This window comes from Coregonus lavaretus, assembly GCF_964263955.1.
Source record: "Coregonus lavaretus genome assembly, chromosome: 29".
Lineage (NCBI taxonomy): Eukaryota > Metazoa > Chordata > Actinopteri > Salmoniformes > Salmonidae > Coregonus > Coregonus lavaretus.
In genome coordinates, this window is record NC_140016.1 from 18,467,216 (window position 1) to 18,487,546 (window position 20,331).

The window sequence follows — 20,331 nt, forward strand, 5'->3', positions numbered from 1 at the left end:
TATCCTGCAAATACTGCGTCCAAAATAGCACAGTTTTTTTACTGCAGTAATTTTGCAGTGTAACTGCAGTTAGAGTGCAGTTATTCTGCAATTACTGCGTCCAAAATACCACAGTCGACTGCAGTTACTGCACTTTTACTGCAGTTTCAAAATTGCAATTTTTTTTGTAAGGGTGGTAGCAATATAGTAGTCTCTAGTTCTCCAAATCCAGTCTGCAGTTTAGTCTGTATGATTCTGAATGTAATTTCGTCCACCACGGGGTGGCGCTCTTTAAATTGATGAGTGGTTCGATTTTCAATGTCAGTGGCTACTTCCGTTTCCGGAAGAGAGCCAAAAGAAGCCGCAACATCAACATTCACAGACAGAATTAGTAAATAACACTATTTTAAATAAATCGGTAAGGAATTTAAATCAAACCAATGACTCTACAAGAAATAACAGATCAAATGTATTGATGTAAAGTGCCCCAGTCAAGTTTTCTGTTTAGAAAGGCTATTTTATAGCGTGTGGTATATTTGAATTAGCTAACTGGCTAACGTTAGCTACTGCTATCTTAAAGGTATTTGGGAATTAGCTAGCTAACTGGTAAATTTAACATAGCCAAATAGCTGAAATTGAATTTTAATTCAAACAAATGTCTGCTCTTTCGAAATGATATAGTAAGCTAATGACTGTAGCTAGCTAACGTTATGTGGCTATGTAGCTACGTGGGGTTTCCTACACGAAGATCCAATACGTAAATTAGTGTTATCTAGCGAGCTAGAATCTCAGTGAATACGTATTTAATCTCTCCCTATATCTACTGCAGCGGTGTGACGAGCAGGATGTCGGGACAGAAGCGTCCGTGTGACTCCAGCGTCCCTTCTTCCTCGTCCGGGGCGCCCCCCGAAAAACGGAGGGAGCGAGAGGGAGGAGAGGACGGGGTTCCCGGGGTCAGCGCTACTGCTGGAGGGAGCACTGCCGTGGAAACGGTCATCAAACTCGGAGGGGTGTCCAACTCGGTGAGAGAGCTGCAAAGTACCTAGCCTGTATTTATCCTATCTATGTCTGTCTGCCTTTACATATGGTAGTTGTTGTGACTCTCAGCAGTGTCATTGATTGTGTTGTTCTCATCTGTTCGGTCTCTTTCTCTTGTGTTCAGGAGGAACAGGATGTCAAAGCTCTCCAGGTGAAGAACAGGAAGTTGGGAGAATCCCTCGATCAAAGACAGGTATTTAGTCTCTCTCTCTCACACACTCACACACAAAAACAAATACACAGGCACACACAAACCTACAACTTTTTTCACTATATACATTCATAATGAAACCGTTGCTCTGCAGGTGATTGAGGATGAGCTGAGAGAGAGAATCGAGAGACTGGAGACTCGTCAGGCTACTGATGATGCCAGCCTGCTGATCCTGAACAGATACTGGAATCAGGTAACTATTCATTCATTCAAATAATGAAGAATATGCAATTAAAACATTGCACATAGATAAACATCTGCATATTCTAAATAACATCTACTTCCGCCTCTCTCCTTCTCTTAGTTTGATGACAATGTGCGCCAGATTGGCAGGCGCTACGACCAATCAGGAAGTGAGCCTGTGGAAACCCCGTCAGGAGAGGGGAGGAGCCTGAAGCCTGACACCCCAGAACCTGACGGCGACTCCAACCAGGAGAGAGCCAAAGAGAGAGGTAAAGAGGGAGAGAGAAGTATATAGATACAGTGCTGTGAAAAAGTATTTGCCCCTTTTCTAATTTTCTTTACTTTTGCATATTTTTGATACTGAATGTTATCAGATCTTCAACCAAAACCTAATATTAGATAAAGGGAACCTGAGTGAACAAATAACACAAACAATGATTTACTTATTTCATTTATTTCATAAACAAAGTTATGCAACACCCAATGCCCCTCAATAACTGGTTGTGCCACCTTTAGCTGCAGTGATTCCAACCAAACGCTTCCTGTGGTTGTTGATCAGTCTCTCACGTTGCTGTGGAGAAATGTTGGCCCACTCTTCTATGCAGAAGTGTTGCTTTTTAACCATATTCATGTAGACTTGATTTGGATCAGTCTTGCTGCATGACCTAGCTGCGCTTCAGCTCACAGACGGATGGCTTGACATTCTCCTGTAGAATTCTCTGATACAGAGCAGATTTCATGGTTCCTTCTATTAAGGCAAGTCGTTCAGGTCCTGAGGCAGCAAATGCATCCCCAAACCATCACAGTACCTCCCCCATGCTTGACCGTTGGTATGAGATTCTTACTGTGGAATACTGTGTTTTTCGCCAGGGATAATGGGACCCATCTCATAAAAAAACAAAACATAGACCATCTTTACTCCACACACAGAGACACGTACAAAGCTCTCCCTCGCCCTCCATTTGGAAAATCTGACCATAATTATATCCTCCCGATTCCTGCTTATAAGCAAAAACTAAAGCAGGAAGCACCAGTGACTCGGTTAATAAGGAAGTGGTCAGATGACGCAGATGCTAAGCTACAGGACTGTTTTGCTAGCACAGACTGGAATATGTTCCGGGATTCTTCCGATGGCATTGAGGAGTACACCACATCAGTCACTGGCTTCATCAATAAGTGCATCGATGACGTCGTACATACCCCAACCAGAAGCCATGGATTACAGGCAACATCCGCACTGAGCTAAAGGGTAGAGCTGCCACTTTCAAGGAGCGGGACTCTAACCCGGACACTTATAAGAAATCCCGCTATGCCCTCAGACGAACCATCAAACAGGCAAAGAGTTGAATCGTACTACACCGGCTCCAACGCTCGTCGGATGTGGCAGGGCTTGCAAACTATTACAAACTACAAAGGGAAGAACAGCCGCGAGCTGCCCAGTGACACGAACCTACCAGACAAACAAAATCACTTCTATGCTCACTTCGAGGCAAGCAACACTGAAGCATGCATGAGAGCATAAGCTGTTCCGGACGACTGTGTGATCATGCTCTCCGTAGCCGATGTGAGTAAGACCTTTAAACAGGTCAACATTCACAAGGCCGCAGGGCCAGACGGATTACCAGGACATGTACTCCGAGCATGCGCTGACCAACTGGCAAGTGTCTTCACTGACATTTTCAACATGTCCCTGACTGAGTCTGTAATACCAACATGTTTCAAGTAGACCACCATAGTCCCTGTGCCCAAGAACACTAAGATAACCTGCCTAAATGACTACCGACCTGTATCACTCACGTCTGTAGCCATGAAGTGCTTTGAAAGGCTGGTCATGGCTGACATCAACACCATTATCCCAGAAACCCTAGACCCACTCCAATTTGCATACCGCCCCAACAGATCCACAGATAATGCAATCTCTATTGCACTCCACACTGCCCTTTCCCACCTGGACAAGAGGAACACCTACGTGAGAATGGTATTCATTGACTACAGCTCAGTGTTCAACACCATAGTGCCCTCAAAGCTCATCACTAAGCTAAGGACCCTGGAACTAAACACCTCCCTCTGCAACTGGATCCTGGACTTCCTGACGGGCCTTCCCCCGGTGGTAAGGGTAGGTAACAACACATCTGCCACGCTGATCCTCAGCACGGGGGCCCCTCAGGGGTGCGTGCTCAGTCCCCTCCTGTACTCCCTGTTCACTAATGACTGCATGGCCAGGCACGACTCCAACGCCATCATTAAGTTTGCGGACGACACAACAGTGGTAGGCCTGATCACCGACAATGATGAGACAGCCTATAGGGAGGAGGTCAGAGACCTGGCCGTGTGGTGCCAGGATAACAACCTCTCCCTTAACGTGATCAAGAGAAAGGAGATGATTGTGGACTGCAGGGGGAAAAAATAGGACTGAGCACGTGCCCCATTCTCATTGACGGGGCTGTAGTGGAACAGGTTGAGAGCTTCAAGTTCCTTGGTGTCCACATCACCAACAAACTATCATGGTCCAAACACACCAAGACAGTCGTGAAGAGGGCACGACAAAGCCTATTCCCCCTCAGGAGACTGAAAAGATTTGGCATGGGTCCTCAGATCCTCAAAAAGTTCTGAGCTGCACCATCGAGAGCATCCTGACTGGTTGCATCACCGCTTGGTATGGCAACTGCTCGGCCTCCGACCACAAGGCACTACAGAGGGTAGTGAGTACGGCCCAGTACATCACTGGGGCCAAGCTTCCTGCCATCCAGGACCTCTATACCAGGTGGCGTCAGAGAAAGGCCCTAAAAATTGTAAACGACTCCAGCCACCCTGGTCATAGACTGTTCTCTCTGCTACCGCACGGCAAGCGGTACCGGAGCGCCAAGTCTAGGTCCAAAAGGCTTCTTAACAGCTTCTATCCCCAAGCCATAAGACTCCTGAACAGCTGATCATGGCTACCAGGACTATTTGCATTGTCCCACCCCACCCCCCCTTTTACGCTGCTGCTACTCTGTTTATTATCTATGCATAGTCACTTTAACTCTACCCACATGTACATATTACCTCGACTAACCGCTGCCCCTGCACATTGACTCTGTACCGGTACCCCCTGTATATATCCTCCCTACTGTTATTTTATTTGACTGCTGCTCTTTAATTATTTTTCATTTTTTACTTAACAACACTTTTTTTTTACAACTGCGTTGTTGGTTAAGTGCTTGTAAGTAAGCATTTCACTGTAAGGTCTACACCTGTTGTATTCGGCGCATGTGGCAAATAAAATTTGATTTGATTTGAAAGGTATAACATTTAAAGGACATGGGTTCTGCATGGAAGATTGGGCCAAAATTCCTCCAAAGCGATGTGAGAGACTGATCAACAACTACAGGCTGCATTTGGTTGCAGTCATTGCAGCTAAAGGTGGCACAACCAGTTATTGAGTGTAAGGGGGCAGTTACTTTTTCACACAGGGGAATTGGGTGTTGCATAACTTTATTAAATAGATAAAATAGGTATCCATTTTTTAAATTATTTGTAAAATCAGGTTCCCTTGATCTAATATTAGGTTTTGGTTGAAGATCTGATGAAGTTCAGAATAAAAAATATGCAAAAATAGAGAATCAGAAAGGGAGCAAATACTTTTTCACGGCACTGTATATAGATATATATATATATAGATGTAGAAAGGAGGGAGGGAAGGATGGAGAGAGGAGGATACTAAGAGGTAGGGTTGCACGATATACCGAAACTTCAGTACTTTTTCAATACTAGAACATGAAAAACGGTTTGGTACTACATTTGTCTTACTTTCGGTACTTCTGTTAAATGTGTCTCTCAGATCAAGCCTGTCTATCAGAGCAGCTGACATCTTATCATAGCGCGCACCCTGCCTGCTCCACTTACTCATTGCTAGCCTGCACTGGGAGTCTGGGCTGCATCATGTTAGCTCCCCACTCATGAAGTTAACACAGTCTTGAATAATGCGACACAAAATGTTGAAACTGTTAATTACTGTTCACAAAACAATGTCCATACAGGCTAGAACGCTTTACAATGGAAGAAGATACCAGTAGCGTCCAGCTTTGTAGGCTAACTTTTCTTGCTAGCTGACAGCTAAAGCTAACATCAATTCACAACCCTAGTACTTTTGTTTGTGATAATATGCAAACCATAACTCAAAATATGCTGATTTCAAAGCTGATTGGCACCAAAAACTTTATTCATTCACTTATTCGGTCTCTCTCGCACATCTCTCCCAAAGATTATCCTATTATTATTAGCCTCAGCGAACTGACTGCCTCCTGAATGACTGCATTACTGGTTAAAGAGACGGCGCACATTTTTATAAAATAAGCTACTTCTATGCTAATGTTGTTGATCAGTCCAATAAAATATGTCCCAAATGGAAGGGAAACAGATTGTAATCTGTAACCCTATGAAATCAGCCAAAACAAGCTCAATAACTCAATGCATGCACACACTTATTGAATATGCATTCACCTGTATTGTGGATAGGCCTAGGCTACATCTTGATTTACCCAGTTTATCAATAGAGATTTACCATTAAAATAAATGATTAAAAACTAAGTCAAATGTATTGTTTGATTGAATCATTAATGCATACATGGATGTAAAAAAAATTATTCAAATGTACTGATATTTAACTCAAAAGATACCTCACGATTGAACAGAGCAGTAGCTGAGTTTATCTGTCTGGATCAAGTGCCTTTCTCTAACTTTAGCTAATACGGCTTCTTTTTTTGCTGTGGTATCGTTTTGTTATCGAGTATCGTGATGGTTTTGAGATACTAAACCTTGTATCGAAGTCAAAATTATGGTATGGTGCCAGCACTACTAAGAGGAGAGTTGGATCAGGAGTGAGGGACAGAGGAAGAGGGTACTCTGAAGCGTTTGTGACAGGGTGCCTAACACATGATGTAGTGTAGAAGACGACAATACATAGAGATTGATTAAATAAAGCCTATTTGGTAGTGAATACTAGCTCCTGTCTGCACTTTGTGGCTGTCCTCCAGGCCACCAGGGAGAAACAACCACGTCCTTCCTGGCCACGCTGGCCAGCAGCAGCAGCGAGGAGATGGAGGCGGAGCTGCAGGAGAGGGTGGAGTCCAGCCAGAAGCAGGCCAACCGCGTGGTGGAGATCTACGATAGCTTGAAGACCACCGTGGAGCAGCTGAAGAAGGACCAGGACTCTGGAGCAGGTGACGGGGGACGGGGGAGAGAGAGGGGCTGGGGGGAAGGTGGTTTGAGAGGAATGAGGGGAGTGTAGGGGGTGAGAGGAAAGAGGGAATGAGACGGGAAGGAGGGTGAGGATTGTGGGTAGGTGTGAAAAGTTGGAGGTGAGGATGGTGAGAGCAGCAAGGGTGTAAGTGTTTTTTGTTGTTGCCATTTTGGAACAGAAGCTAGTATTAGCATTTAGTAAGGTAATTGTTGTGAGAAAAGTCAGGAGTAGTAATGTCATGACATCATGTCTTGTATTTCCAGAGGGCTCTGTGTGGCAGGTCGCCCTCCAGCTCAACACCCTCCTGTCCAATGAGAATGACCGGCTGCGTCAGCTGACCGATGACCTCCAGCAGAAGCACAGTCACATGACTAGCGAGGTGATTTGATGCATAACATCAGGGATGGGCAACTTTGATGTGGGCCACAAAAAAATCTGAACTCATCATGAGGGGCCGCAGTTGCTCACAGGCCTGCGTACCCACATCCATAATATGATATCTGAATGAGACTGACTAACAAAATCAATGGGGGCACCCCGGCAGGTAATTCGACCATGATTACTAAATGTAGATTGCTAAGGTAGTCTAGCCAGCTATCTAAAACTGTTAGCTGACATGGGCTAATTGACTGACTATCAGTGACTGACATAACAACAGGAAAACTGCAGATGCACAACCACATTTCGAAATTGCACCTTGTGTATTCTACTATTCTAACTCGCAACAGTAAGTTGAGTCCCCGACTGAGTCCCTAAAAAATTAAAGGGCGGGGGGGGGGCCGCCAGTTGCCCATCCCTGTCTTACATCAACACTAGTACTGATTCTCTGTTTGTTGATCTCTACACTATGTACCTTACTAGTGGATTACCACCACTCCCACCAGCCCCCATCATATTGACAGTGACTCTGTCCCTGTAGTCTCGTTCTCTGGGCCAGGCGGTGGCGCGGGCAGACACACGGGTCAGTGAGCTGCAGGGCCTCATCGAAGAGCTCCAGTGGGACATGGAGAAGATCAGACGCAGAGAGACCCGCCTCAACACACACCTGGGAGAAATCCTGGAGAGGGTGAGACTGCCGCTGTGTGTTTTTGTGAATCCAAGTCAGACTGGGAGTCCCTCTATCTCTCTGCAGCAGTGTGTTTGACAGACACTAGCCTATGCTTACCATTTTGTAATGAAGTATTTCTGTGTCATGTGGTTTATATACCACAGCACTATATCTATGTAAATGTAAATGTAGCGTGTTTATTCAATGTGTTATTTCTCCCAGGTGAACAGTAAAGGCTACAAGGTGTGTGGGGAGGCCAGCAGTGTGTGTGGAACCATCACCATCAACAAAAGAAAGGTATAAAACATCCTCTTTCTTCTGCCATTTGTACTTGTCAGAAACAACATGGACCTGGAGTTATAACTCTTTCATTTCCCTTTCCTCCTGCCTCCCTCTTTCTCCGCCTGCCCACTTTTTCTCTCCGTCTCTCTCTTCTCTCCCTCCGTCTGTCAGTTTGAGGAGATGAACAGTGAGTTGGAGGAGAACAGGGAGCTGGCGGAGAACCGTCTGAGCGAGCTGCAGCGGCTTCAGCAGGACCTGCAGACGGTCAACCAGGAGAACAACAACATGAAGGTGAGCCTGCAGGGACAGAGCCAGGGACAGACCCAGGGACAGACCCAGGGACAGACCCAGGGACAGACCCAGGGACAGAGCCAGGGACAGAGCCAGGGACAGAGCCAGGGACAGACCCAGGGACAGAGCCAGGGACAGAGCCAGGGACAGAGCCAGGGACAGGGCCTCTTCTCCCCCAACCCAGCCATTGGATTACCTGAGGTCCCACATCCTTACTCAGTCAACCAAACCAGTCAAAGGAAGGTAAATAGATGGGTGGAGGTTCTTGTTTTTCTTTGTTGCTTTGCTCACCACCACTCTGTCTCCTCTCTCTCTCTCACTCTTCTCCCTCTCTTTGCGCTGTCATTCTCTTATCTCTCTCCTTCTCTCTCTTTCTTCACCTCGCGCTCTCTCACTTAATTTCTCTCTCAATCCATTTGTCATCTACATTTCTCTCTCTCTCTCCCTCTGTTTCTCCTTCTCTCCCTCTGTTTCTCCTTCTCTCCCTCTGTTTCTCCTTCTCTCCCTCTGTTTCTCCTTCTCTCCCTCTGTTTCTCTCTGTTAGGTGGAGTTGTTGAGTCGTGCTGAGGGGGTGGTGAGGGAGAGCTCAGAGTACCGCTGTCTCCAGTCCCAGTTCTCTGTCCTCTACAATGAGTCTGTGGGCCTCAAGTCTCAGCTGGACGAGACGCGCACACGCCTCAACACCACCAGAACGGCACGCCTCCGACAGCTAGAACACATGGAGGTGAGTGTGTGTGCGAGCTAGAGCTATGAACTTTTTAAACGTTTAAACAAAATTAGAATCCTTAACGCTATTTATGAGAAGAAAAATACCCCCCTATAGTCAATCTAATTAGCATAATTTAAAAATCCCCATCAAAATCTGTCAATTTAAGTTAGAGATATCTACCAATGGCAGCCTTTCACATCTGCGGTGAAAGGTGGCCGAGCTACAGCGGTGTTTGTCAGACCATGAAACATCCCGAAAATTGGTCTTCTCATGAAAACGTCTGTATGGTTTGGCCTACAACGGTTTGGCCTACAAACTGTTATGACCACTCTATGGAAAGAATAGACTCTCAAGAACATGGTGTTTTACGACCGCCACAAGCGTCACGGGACTCGTCTGAAGTCGGTACCGCTGATCTGCCAACTTCTGTCTGTAATGTCTGAACAGTTTTTGGCTACACACTAATATGACCCCTCTGGAAAGGTGAGACTCACGAACACGTACATGTCAGTTGTTTTGCTTTAGGTCGCCCACAAGCCTCACATGTTAAAAAAATTATAATAATGAATGGAAGTATATATGGAATGAGTTTAGTGCCAAACAATTATTGTTAAATATGGGTAAAACAATATATACAAATTATTTCCTCATCTTCCTTATATCTCTCAGATATAGGACAGACACTTTAAAACAAAGTTTGCAAGCCAAGAAATTGCGAGATCCAGCTTTTGATTGCCGATAGATAGTCCTAGTGTACGGTTCTGACTGTCTGCCTGGTGGCCGTGATGCCTACACCCTCTCTTCGTCCCTCGCTAGCTTGCTATGAAAGATGCAAGTGTTTGTTCTCGGAAGTACGACAACTAATCAGTCTCCTCCGTTCCAAAAATACTGAATCTTGACACTCAGGAATGGGAGTTGACGCCGGGAGTGGAGGAATCAATAATTTTGGAATCCACTCTCCACCACTACGTCATCGTAGTTAACAGTTGGAAAAATGGCAGAGAAAGGCAAGTGACAGCAGGGAAGTCCTGTATGGCAATACTTTGACAAGTTAAATGACAAGGAAATGCTAACTTAGCGAGGTGAAATTGAGGTACAGTAATGGTAGTACAGGTCCAATGCTTAACCATCTGAAAGGGACGCACCGTGAGACCCAATGCAGCAGGGCAGCTGCATTGTGAATTCACATGGAATTTTATAAATGTTTCTAATTGTTTTAACGGAAAACTGATAAAAATGTCTCTACGTGCAGTTTGAAGGAAGTTGCTAACTAGCGCTAGCGCAATTGATAGCTAGCATTAGCGCAATGACTGGAAGTCTATGGGTATCTGCTAACATGCTAGTAGATACCCATAGACTTCCAGTCATTGCGCTAACGCTAGTTAGCATTGGTTCACAAAACGACCTCTAACTTCCTTCATACTGGACACAGAGACATAAAAATTGTATCCGCAAGTTCATCTGACTCTGGAGAATTGGATAAAGGGCCTCATTGCCAAAATCCCAAAGTATCCCTTTAAACGCAATGGGTTTGTGTGTGTGTGTAGTAACTGTCTCCTCTCTCCTCCAGAATGATGAGGTGTCTCTCCAGAGGAAGGTGCGTACCGAGGTGTTCCAGCTAGAGGACACTCTGGCCCAGGTCAGGAAAGAGTACGAGATGCTCCGGATCGAGTTTGAACAGACCCTCGCTGCCAATGAACAAGCAGGTCGGCGTCTTCACCTCACATGAAAACAAATATGGCTTTACGCTCCTCCTTACCGGCTACTGTTTACCTGCAGTTTCAGATCCTCCTTGAAAACAGCATCTCTCATCTATTTCTTCCCTCTCGCTCTCTCTCACTATCTGTCTCTCTCTCTCTCGATCTGTCTCTCTCAGGTCCTATCAACAGGGAGATGCGTCACCTGATCAGCACCCTGCAGACACACAACCAGCAGATGAAAGGAGAGGTGGTAAAATACAAGCTGAGACTGAGAGAGGCACAGACTGACCTCAGCCAGGTGAGAGACAGACAGAGGAAGAGAGAGGAGGTAGGGAGAGTGAGGCATGCAAGGAGGAGACTGTAAGAGAGACTAAGGGAGTGAAGCCCATTAAGAGAAAGAGAGAAAATCTATATCACATATCCTGTCATCTGAATTATGTACAATTCCCTCCTCTCATAGGCTCGCACTACGAAGGGCAGTGCTATCCTCCAATCACAATCCAGTACAGAGCTGGATGTGAAGGAAGAGACCACCTCTCCCCTGACGCCCGCTGCCTCTGGTGATGTCACCATCAAGGTGGAGTCTGACAACGGATCAGCCACGCCCACCAGCACTAGTAAGTGTTATTAAGTGTTTATTAACTATTTATTAACTCTTTATTAACTCTTTAACTGATATTCATCCTCTCTCTCTGTAGGTACCTCAGTGAAGACAGAGCCTGGGACAGAGACAGAGGGAGAAATCAAAGAGGAGGAGAAAGAGAAGGAAGTGAAGAAAGAGGAGAAGAAAGAGAAGGAGAGAGAGAAGGAGAGAGAGAGGCCAACCCGTGGAGGGGGTGGGGCATTGAAGGAAGAGAAGGAGAAGGCTGGGACCAGCAACCAATCGGAGGAGGTGGCTCTGGAGCGCCCGTCTGTGATTGGAGGACCAAAGAGGAAGGAGGTGGAGCAACTAAAAATTGTCAGGGCGGACCTAAAGTAAGTTTGATGATGATGACAGTCATGATTTATGATGGGGGTTATGATGATATTAATGATGAAGATGACAGTAGTGGTGGCGATGATGGTGATGATTATATTGATGATGATGTCGTCGCTGAGGAAGGCTCTGGTTTGTCCCCATGTAGGAAAGCCCAGGAGTCTCAGAGGGAGATGAAACTACTGTTGGATATGTACCGGTCAGCACCCAAAGAGCAGAGGGACAAGGTCCAGCTCATGGCCGCTGAGAAGAAGGCCAAGTCAGAGGTACACACTTAGCTGACGTTACTAACAAAACAGTGAAACTTTGCTAGCAAGCATTGTGTTGGAAGTTCTTCAATTGAAGCATATAGTTGTTGATAGTATTGAATTATTTGTGTATTATTGATTGGTTAGTTATTTGAAGTGATGGTATGATAGTAATACTAATGGTAATGGTCTGTGTGTTAGGTTGTTAGTATTGAGCGGTAGTAATTGATTGATGGAATAACTGTGGTAACCGCTGTGTGCTCTGTGTATTGAGTTACTATTGGTTATTATAAACTGGGTGGTTCGTGCATACCACAGGTATGACAAAACAATTCATTTTACTGCTCTAATTACATTGGTAACCAGTTTATAATAGCAATAAGGCACCTCCGGGGTTTGTGGTATATGGCCAATATACACTACATGACCAAAAGTATGTCGACACCTGCTCTTCGAACATCTCATTCCAAAATCATGGGCATTAATCCTTGGCCTATAATGGTCGCACCCCCGCGGAAATTAAATGAACATAATACAAAAATCCAGATCAAAATCTGTCTGTTTAAGCTAGAGATTTATTTTTTGCATGGGTTGCGTCTCAATCCACCACGTCCGCCGATATCACCCTTACGCATCTGCGGTGAAAGGTGGCAGAGCTACAGTGGTGTTTGTCAGACCATGAGACATCCCGAAAATTAGTATTCTCACGAAAATGGTCTACAAACCACTCTGTTGAAAGTTGAGACTAGTGGGCCTCCAGAGTGGCGCAGCGGTCTAACGGCGTCATAACAGATCCGGGTTCGATCCCGGGCTGTGTCGCAGCCGGCCGCGACCGGGAGACTCATGAGGCCGCGCACAATTGGTCCAGCGTCGTCCGGGTTAGGGAAGGGTTTGGCTGGCTGGGATGTCCTTGACCCATCGGGCTCTAGCGACTCCTGTGGCGGGCCGGGCGCATGCACGCTGACATGGTCGCCAGGTGTACGGTGTTTCCTCCGACACATTGGTGCGGCTGGCTCTCGACCTTCGCCTCTCCCGAGTACGTACGGGAGTTGCAGCGATGGGACAGGACTGTAACTACCAATTGGATATCACGAAATTGGGGAGAAAAGGGGGTCATTTTTAAAAATGTATATATATATATACACTACCGTTCAAACATTTAGGGTCACTAGGAAATGTCCTCGTTTTTGAAAGAAAAGCAATTTTTTTAACAATTAAAATAACAACAAATTGATCAGAAATATAGTGTAGACATTGTTAATGTTGTAAATGGCTATTGTAGCTGGAAAGGGCTGATTTTTTTATGGAATATCTACATGGGCGTACAGAGGCCCATTATCAGCAACCATCAGTCCTGTGTTCCAATGGCACGTTGTGTTTGCTATTCCAAGTTTATCATTTTAAAAGGCTAATTGATCATTAGAAAACCCTTTTGCAATTATGTTAGTACAGCTAAAAACTGTTGTGCTGATTTAAAGAAGCAATAAAACTGGCCTTCTTGAGACTAGTTGAGTATCTGGAGCATCAGCAATTGTGGGTTCGATTACAGGCTCAAAATGGCCAGAAACAAATAACTTTCTTCTGATACTCATCAGTCTATTCTTGTTCTGAGAAATGAAGGCTATTCCATGCGAGAAATTGCCAAGAAACTGAAGATCTCATACAACGCTGTGTACTACTCCCTTCACAGAACAGCGCAAACTGGCTCTAACCAGAATAGAAAGAGGATTGGGAGGCCCCGGTGCACAACTGAGCAAGAGGACAAATACATTAGAGTGTCTAGTTTGAGAAACAGATGCCTCACAGGTCCTCAACTGGCAGCTTCATTAAATAGTACCCGCAAAACACCAGTCTCAACGTCAACAGTGAAGAGGGATGCTGACCTTCAAGGCAGAGTTGCAAAGAAAAAGCCATATCTCAGACTGCCAATAAAAATATTAGATTAAGATGGGCAAAAGAACACAGACACTGGAGAGAGGAAGATTGGAAAAAAGTGTTACGGACAGACGAATTGAAGTTTGAGGTGTTCTGATCACAAAGAAGAACATTTGTGAGACGCAGACCAAATGAAAAGATGCTGGAGGAGTGCTTGATGCCATCTGTCAAGCATGGTGTAGGCAATGTGATGGTCTGGGGGTGCTTTGATGGTGGTAAAGTGGGAGATTTGTACAGGGTAAAATTGATCTTGAAGAAGGAAGGCTATCACTCCATTTGGCGCTTGATTGGAGCCAATTTCCTCCTACAACAGGACAATGACCCAAAGCACAGCTCCAAACTATGCAAGAACTATTTAGGGAAGAAGCAATCAGCTGGTATTCTGTCTATAATGGAGTGGCCAGCACAGTCACCGGATCTCAACCCTATTGAGCTGTTGTGGGAGCAGCTTGACCGTATGGTACGTAAGAAGTGCCCATCAAGCCAAGCCAACTTGTGATAGGTGATTCAGGAAGCATGGGGTGAAATCTCTTCAGATTACCTCAACAAATTGACAACTAGAATGCCAAAGGTCTGCAAGGCTGTAATTGCTCCAAATGGAGGATTCTTTGACGAAAGCAAAGTTTGAAGGACACAATTATTATTTCTATTAAAAATCATATTTCTAACATTATCAATGACTACATTTCCTATGCATTTTGCTATATTTCCTATTCAAACTCATTTCATGTATGTTTTCATGGAAAAAAAGAAATGTCAAAGTTTGTGGTCACTTAGACATTGCTTTGTTTTCCATGAAAACATACATGAAATGAGAAAACTGAGCCTCTCACGAACACGATGGTGTTCTCCGTTTTGCTCTAGGACGCCCAGAAGCCTTACAAGACTCGTCTGAAGTTGGTATAGCCTCTTCTGCCAAGGCAAAGGGTGGCTAAATATTGATTTATTTAACACTTTCCTGGTTACTACATGATTCCATATGTGTTATGTCATAGTTTTGATGTCTTCACTATTACTCTACAATGTAAAAATAAAGAAAAACCCTTGAATGAGTAGGTGTGTCCAAACTTTTGACTGGTAGTGTATATATTTTTGATACCTTAAGGGGTCTTTAAAATTCAAAATCAAATAGCTAAATGATCCTTGGGATGACCATCTTAGAACAATTCCATATGTTAGCTTAGTAGCGTTAAGATTTCCCTTCACACAACTGTGGGAAGCAATGGCGTCAACTTGGGACAGCATTCCTGTGGAACGCTTTCAACACCTTGTAGAGTCCATGCCCAGACGAATTGAGGCTGTACTGAGGGCAAAATGGGGTGCAACTCAATATTAGGAAGGTATTCCTAATGTTTTGTGGACTTAGTCTATATTGAAGGTATTTTCTAATTTTGATTGAACAGATAGTGAGAGAGAATGACTGTGGGGACAGATAGAGGTTGAATCACAGGGAAGTAGGCTGGATTCAAACTGAAGATGTGTGGCGGAGCCTGTGGCATTACTGCTAGACCAGCCAGGTCACCAAACTTACTGTTGGGTGATTAGAAGTGATTTATTGATTGTGATGACGGCTGTGTTTTCTGTGTGTCAGGCGGAGGAGCTGAAGCAGCGTCTCAGGGATCTGGAGGAGAGGGAGAGAAGAGAGGGGAAGAAGATGGCCGACGAGGAGGCACTGAGGAAAATCCGCTCTGTGGAGGAACAGATCAACATCCTCAACAAGAAGCTATCCCTGGCCAAGCAGGTGTGTGTGTGGGTTGTGTGTGTGGGGGGGGGGGTATTTACATATGTACATTTAAGCATTTTAAATACACTAATTTCTCTCACCATCATATCCCCCCCTCTCTGCTCCTCCCCCCTCCATCCATCCTTCAACCCCACTGTCTCTGTCTACTACTCCCTCTCTACCACCCCTCCTTCTCCTCTTCCACCACCCCTCTCCCTCACTCCTGTCTCTCCCCTCCACTCCCCCCCGTCTCTCCCCTCCACTCCCCCCCGTCTCTCCCCTCCACTCCCCCCCGTCTCTCCCCTCCACTCCCCCCCCGTCTCTCCCCTCCACTCCCCCCCGTCTCTCCCCTCCACTCCCCCCGTCTCTCCCCTCCACTCCCCCCCGTCTCTCCCCTCCACTCCCCCCGTCTCTCCCCTCCACTCCCCCCCGTCTCTCCCCTCCACTCCCCCCCGTCTCTCCCCTCCACTCCCCCCCGTCTCTCCCCTCCACTCCCCCCGTCTCTCCCCTCCACTCCCCCGTCTCTCCCCTCCACTCCCCCGTCTCTCCCCTCCACTCCCCCCGTCTCTCGCCTCTCCCTCCCCCCGTCTCTCGCCTCCCTCTCCCCCCGTCTCTCGCCTCTCCCTCCCCCCGTCTCTCGCCTCTCCCTCCCCCCGTCTCTCGCCTCTCCCTCCCCCCGTCTCTCGCCTCTCCCCCCCCCGTCTCTCGCCTCTCCCTCCCCCCGTCTCTCCACTCTCCATTCCCCCCCGTCTCTCCCCTCCATTCCCCGTCTCTCCCCTCCATTCCCCGTCTCTCCACTCCCCCCGTCTCTCCACTCCCCCGTCTCTCCCCTCCACTCACCCCGTCTCTCCACTCCTCCCTCCCCACTCCTCCCTTCCCATCCTCCCGTCTCTCCCTCCTCACCCTCCCCCTCTCCCTCCTCCTATCCCCTCCCCCCCGTCTCTCCACTCCCCCCCGTCTCTCCCCTCCACTCCCCCCATCTCCCCACTCCTCCCTCCCCACTCCTCCCTTCCCATCCTCCCCTCCCGTCTCTCCCTCCTCACCCTCCCCCTCTCCCTCCTCCTATCCCCTCCCCTCTGTCTCTCCCCCCCCCCCTATCCCCTCCCCCCTGTCTCTCCCCCTTCTCCCCAGGAGGAGGATGCGTTGCTGAGTGAGATGGATGTGACGGGCCAGGCCTTTGAGGACATGCAGGAGCAGAACATCCGGCTGATGCAGCAGTTGAGGGAGAAGGACGACGCCAACTTCAAGCTGATGTCGGAACGCATCAAGTCCAACCAAATCCACAAGCTGCTCAAGGAGGAGAAGGAGGAGCTCGCCGACCAGCTGCTCACGCTCAAAACACAGGTGAGAGGAAGTGATTGAAACGGTGCAGTAAAATGATTTGAGCGTCAAAATGTCAGCGGCACAAATTGAGAGATAAAGTTTGGGTTAGTGAAAGACAGTAACTTGACAGTAGCAAATAATCTCTCTCTCTCGCTCTCTCAGGTGGATGCCCAGCTGCAGGTGGTGAGGAAGCTAGAGGAGAAAGAGCGCCTCCTCCAGGGCACCATCAGTACTGCAGAGAGAGAGCTGGCTCTGAGGACACAGGCTTTAGACATGAACAAACGCAAGGTAGGTAAAACACACGCCTGTGTAAAATGACACTTATGCACACACACACACACTCTTACTAGGCTTAGGTAACTGCACAGGTAAACAAACACAGTTATAGATAAGCACCAACACAAAGAACACCTATTTCCTTGAAAAATGCCAACATACAACATATCTGCTTTTGAATCCCCCTCCTCTCTCCCTCCCTCCTCCCCCTCCTCTCTCCCTCCCTCCTTCCCCTCCTCTCTCCTTCCCCTCCGCTCTCTCTCCTTCCCCTCTCCAGACCCAGGAGTCAGCGGTGCTGTCGGAGGAAGTGCGTAGTCAGCTGGACCAGGTGCAGCAGAGACTGGGCACCGTCAGGGAGGAGGTCATAGAGAACAGCATCTCCAGAGAGAAGGAGTCCTTCAACGCGCGCCGCGCACAGGTCAGGCCACACACACACTCGCCATGTTTAGGTAACTGCCCACGTGCACATGTAACCACACACACGATTCAAATCCACTTTAACAGAATTGAACTTTGGTTTATTTAAAGATTGCAGCACCCTGCCTGACCCTGCTCTTCTTATCCTTGTTGTGTTTCAGGAGGACATCTCCAAACTGCGGAGGAAGATCGAGAAGGCCAAGAAACCAGCCGAGACCGTCCGCAACGGAGACGACATCCTCAACGAGGAAATCAATGATTACAAGGTATACCAGGTGTACTGTATGTTTAATTAAGCAATAAGGCCAGAGGGGTTGTGGTATATGGCCAATATACCACGGCTAAGGGCTGTTCTTAAGCACGTGCCTTATTGCTATTATAAACTGGTTACCAACGTAATTAGAGCAGTAAAAATAACAGTTTTGTCATACCCTCAGTGGTGGAAAAAGTACCCAATTTTCATACTTAAGTAAAGACCTTAATAGAAAATGACTCAAGTAAAAGTGAAAGTCATCCAGTAAAATACTTATTGAGTAAAAGTTTTAAAGTATTTGGTTTTAAAAGTAAATGTAACTGCTAAAATATAGTTAAGTATCAAAAGTAAAAGTATAAATCATTTCAAATTCCTTATATTAAGCAAACCAGTGTTTTTATTTATTTACGGATAGCCAGGGGCGCATTCCAACACTCAGACATCATTTACAAACGAAGCATTTCAGTTTAGTGAGTCTGCCAGATCAGAGGCAGTAGGGATGACCAGGATGTTCTCTTGATAAGTGTGTGAATTGGACCATTTTCTTGGCCTGCTAAGCATTCAAAATGTAACAAATACTTTTGGGTGTCAGGGGAAATGTATGGAGTAAAAAGTACATTATTTTCTTTAGGAATGTAGTGAAGTAAAAGTAAAAGTTGTCAAAACTATAAATAGTAATTAAAGTACACATACCCCAAAAAACTACTTAAGTAGTACTTCAAAGTATTTTTACTTAAGTACTTTACACCACTGCATACCCGTGGTATACGGTCTGATATACCACGGCTGTCAGCCAATCAGCATTCAGGGCTCGAACCACCCCATTTTATATTATGTAATAATGCAACTATAATTCACCTGTTTTATCAATCTCACTCCCCATCTCCCTCTCCCTCTCTTACCCACTTCCCAGGCACGTCTGACGTGCCCGTGCTGTAACTCCCGGGTAAAGGACGCCGTCCTGACCAAGTGTTTCCACGTCTTCTGCTTCGAGTGCGTCAAGACGCGCTATGACACGCGCCAGAGGAAGTGCCCCAAGTGCAACGCCGCCTTCGGCGCCAATGACTTCCACCGGATCTACATCGGCTAGAGAGGGAGGAAGAAGAGGAGGAGGAAGGGGCCAACCTGACGGCAGGGAGCGTAGGGGTTAGGATAGTGGTGCCGGGAGGTCAGCAGTATCCACACACCGGGCTTTCTCTCCAGCCAAACAAAACTGTTATCACCCCTCTAGAGAGTGAGGTGGAATGAGACTAGACGTGGAAATCTGAGAGGTTTGGATGGGCATGTAATCATTATGGAAATCTATCCACCTTGCTCTCTGATAGGCTATGTGGAGTTGCTAACACCTATTCAGTACTCTCAGATCTCCACGATACTGGGGGGAGCTAAGGGTTGTTTCTGGATTGGGTGTACATTACATTGTCTTATAGAGATCATGATCATGGTTATATTTGCTGGCTGTGCACTGCCTGCCTTGCTGGAAGAAAAGCCTGTTGGAGAGACTGCCTGTGGCTCAACAATAGGATTACAGTACCTAGGGCCTTGTGTGGGGGAACAGTGAGGTTTGACTTGAAGAGATCCTCGTAGATAAGCTTTTCCATAGTTGATGTAGCTATTTAGGGGGATGTTTTTTTGAACTATCTCCTCTCACTGAGTTGGTGGAGAGAGAGATACAGACCTCTTTCACTTAATAATTCCAGTCCTGAAGGGCTGCAGTGATGTGCTGAAGACCCTGATAACCATTTTATAATGACTGATATTGTCAGCTTCTCTCCCCAGTACTCCTACCCCAGGGAACTAGACACCAGATGACCTTCCTCGGGCTCTGGATTTAGACTGGTGTGTGTGGGCACGTCAGTTTACACACGTGTGAGGGAGAAGGAAAAACAGAGGAACCATTTGCTTAGATGGTTAGAAAATCAATGGTGAGAGTCCCTGGACCAACATGGACCCTTGCTCCACCTGTACTCTGTCTGTGTGACCAGTCAATGTTGTCCTTGTATTTCTCTTTTTGTATTTGAAAGCTGCCTCATCAGGCCATAGACAGACATGCTACCAATACCTTGAACTGATGCCGATGTGTAATATTGCTGCTCTGAAAGTTATTAAACTGCCATCAAATCTATAAGCTTGTCTTGTGATCAGTTATTTATCTGTAAAGTTTGTGCATTTTTATTAGCTACAGTATATCATTTAATGTCATCATCAAAATCATCTTCATGTTTTAACCCTTAACCTGCGTTATAGTGACCACAAATCCCAGCGTGCAAATCACAAATCTGTTTATGCAGCCTTCTAAACCCACCCCCTGTAGCCCCCCAGACCGGTTTGAAGGGAGATCTGTCAGATTGAACTAAACCAGAAGCCAACATCGCTTGACTGAAAGGAGCGCCCATCGAGTAGTAGCGGCTTTTTTGCAAGACAATCCATCGTGGCGTTGAAGTTGATGCAAGGAAAAAAAGAATATATAATCAAATCCGTGCGGAATACTTTAGCCAAAAAACTTTTATTGGACCCG

At 46.3% G+C, this 20,331-nt stretch overlaps 1 protein-coding gene across 2 annotated transcripts; it reads left to right on the plus strand.

Annotated features, from left to right (window-relative positions):
- The first annotated feature begins 305 nt into the window (after positions 1-305).
- Positions 306-19,941, plus strand: LOC311104724 (E3 ubiquitin-protein ligase BRE1A-like). 2 transcript variants are annotated; one of them, XM_084146615.1, is made up of 22 exons: positions 306-397; positions 809-1,001; positions 1,142-1,210; positions 1,323-1,421; positions 1,533-1,680; positions 6,427-6,612; positions 6,896-7,011; positions 7,552-7,698; positions 7,903-7,977; positions 8,134-8,253; positions 8,798-8,977; positions 10,533-10,668; positions 10,839-10,960; positions 11,123-11,279; positions 11,361-11,637; positions 11,787-11,904; positions 15,413-15,562; positions 16,676-16,888; positions 17,030-17,155; positions 17,421-17,561; positions 17,722-17,826; positions 18,727-19,941. In XM_084146615.1, exons 2-22 carry the CDS (start codon positions 825-827, stop codon positions 18,901-18,903), a joined length of 3,039 nt encoding a protein of 1,012 aa, XP_084002741.1. In that variant the 5' UTR covers positions 306-397; positions 809-824; the 3' UTR covers positions 18,904-19,941. The 2 variants fall into 2 exon arrangements, with proteins under 2 accessions (XP_084002741.1, XP_084002742.1); XM_084146616.1 differs by having other exon boundaries at positions 16,679-16,888.
- The last annotated feature ends 390 nt before the right edge of the window (positions 19,942-20,331 follow it).

Bases quoted from the DNA above. Each gene is read 5' to 3' on its own strand.
- LOC311104724 (XM_084146615.1), top strand. From the start codon at position 825: ATGTCGGGACAGAAGCGTCCGTGTGACTCCAGCGTCCCTTCTTCCTCG. The intron at 1,002-1,141 runs GTGAGAGAGCTG...TCTTGTGTTCAG, and splicing joins TCGGAGGGGTGTCCAACTCG to GAGGAACAGGATGTCAAAGC. The intron at 17,827-18,726 runs GTATACCAGGTG...CCCACTTCCCAG, and splicing joins AGGAAATCAATGATTACAAG to GCACGTCTGACGTGCCCGTG.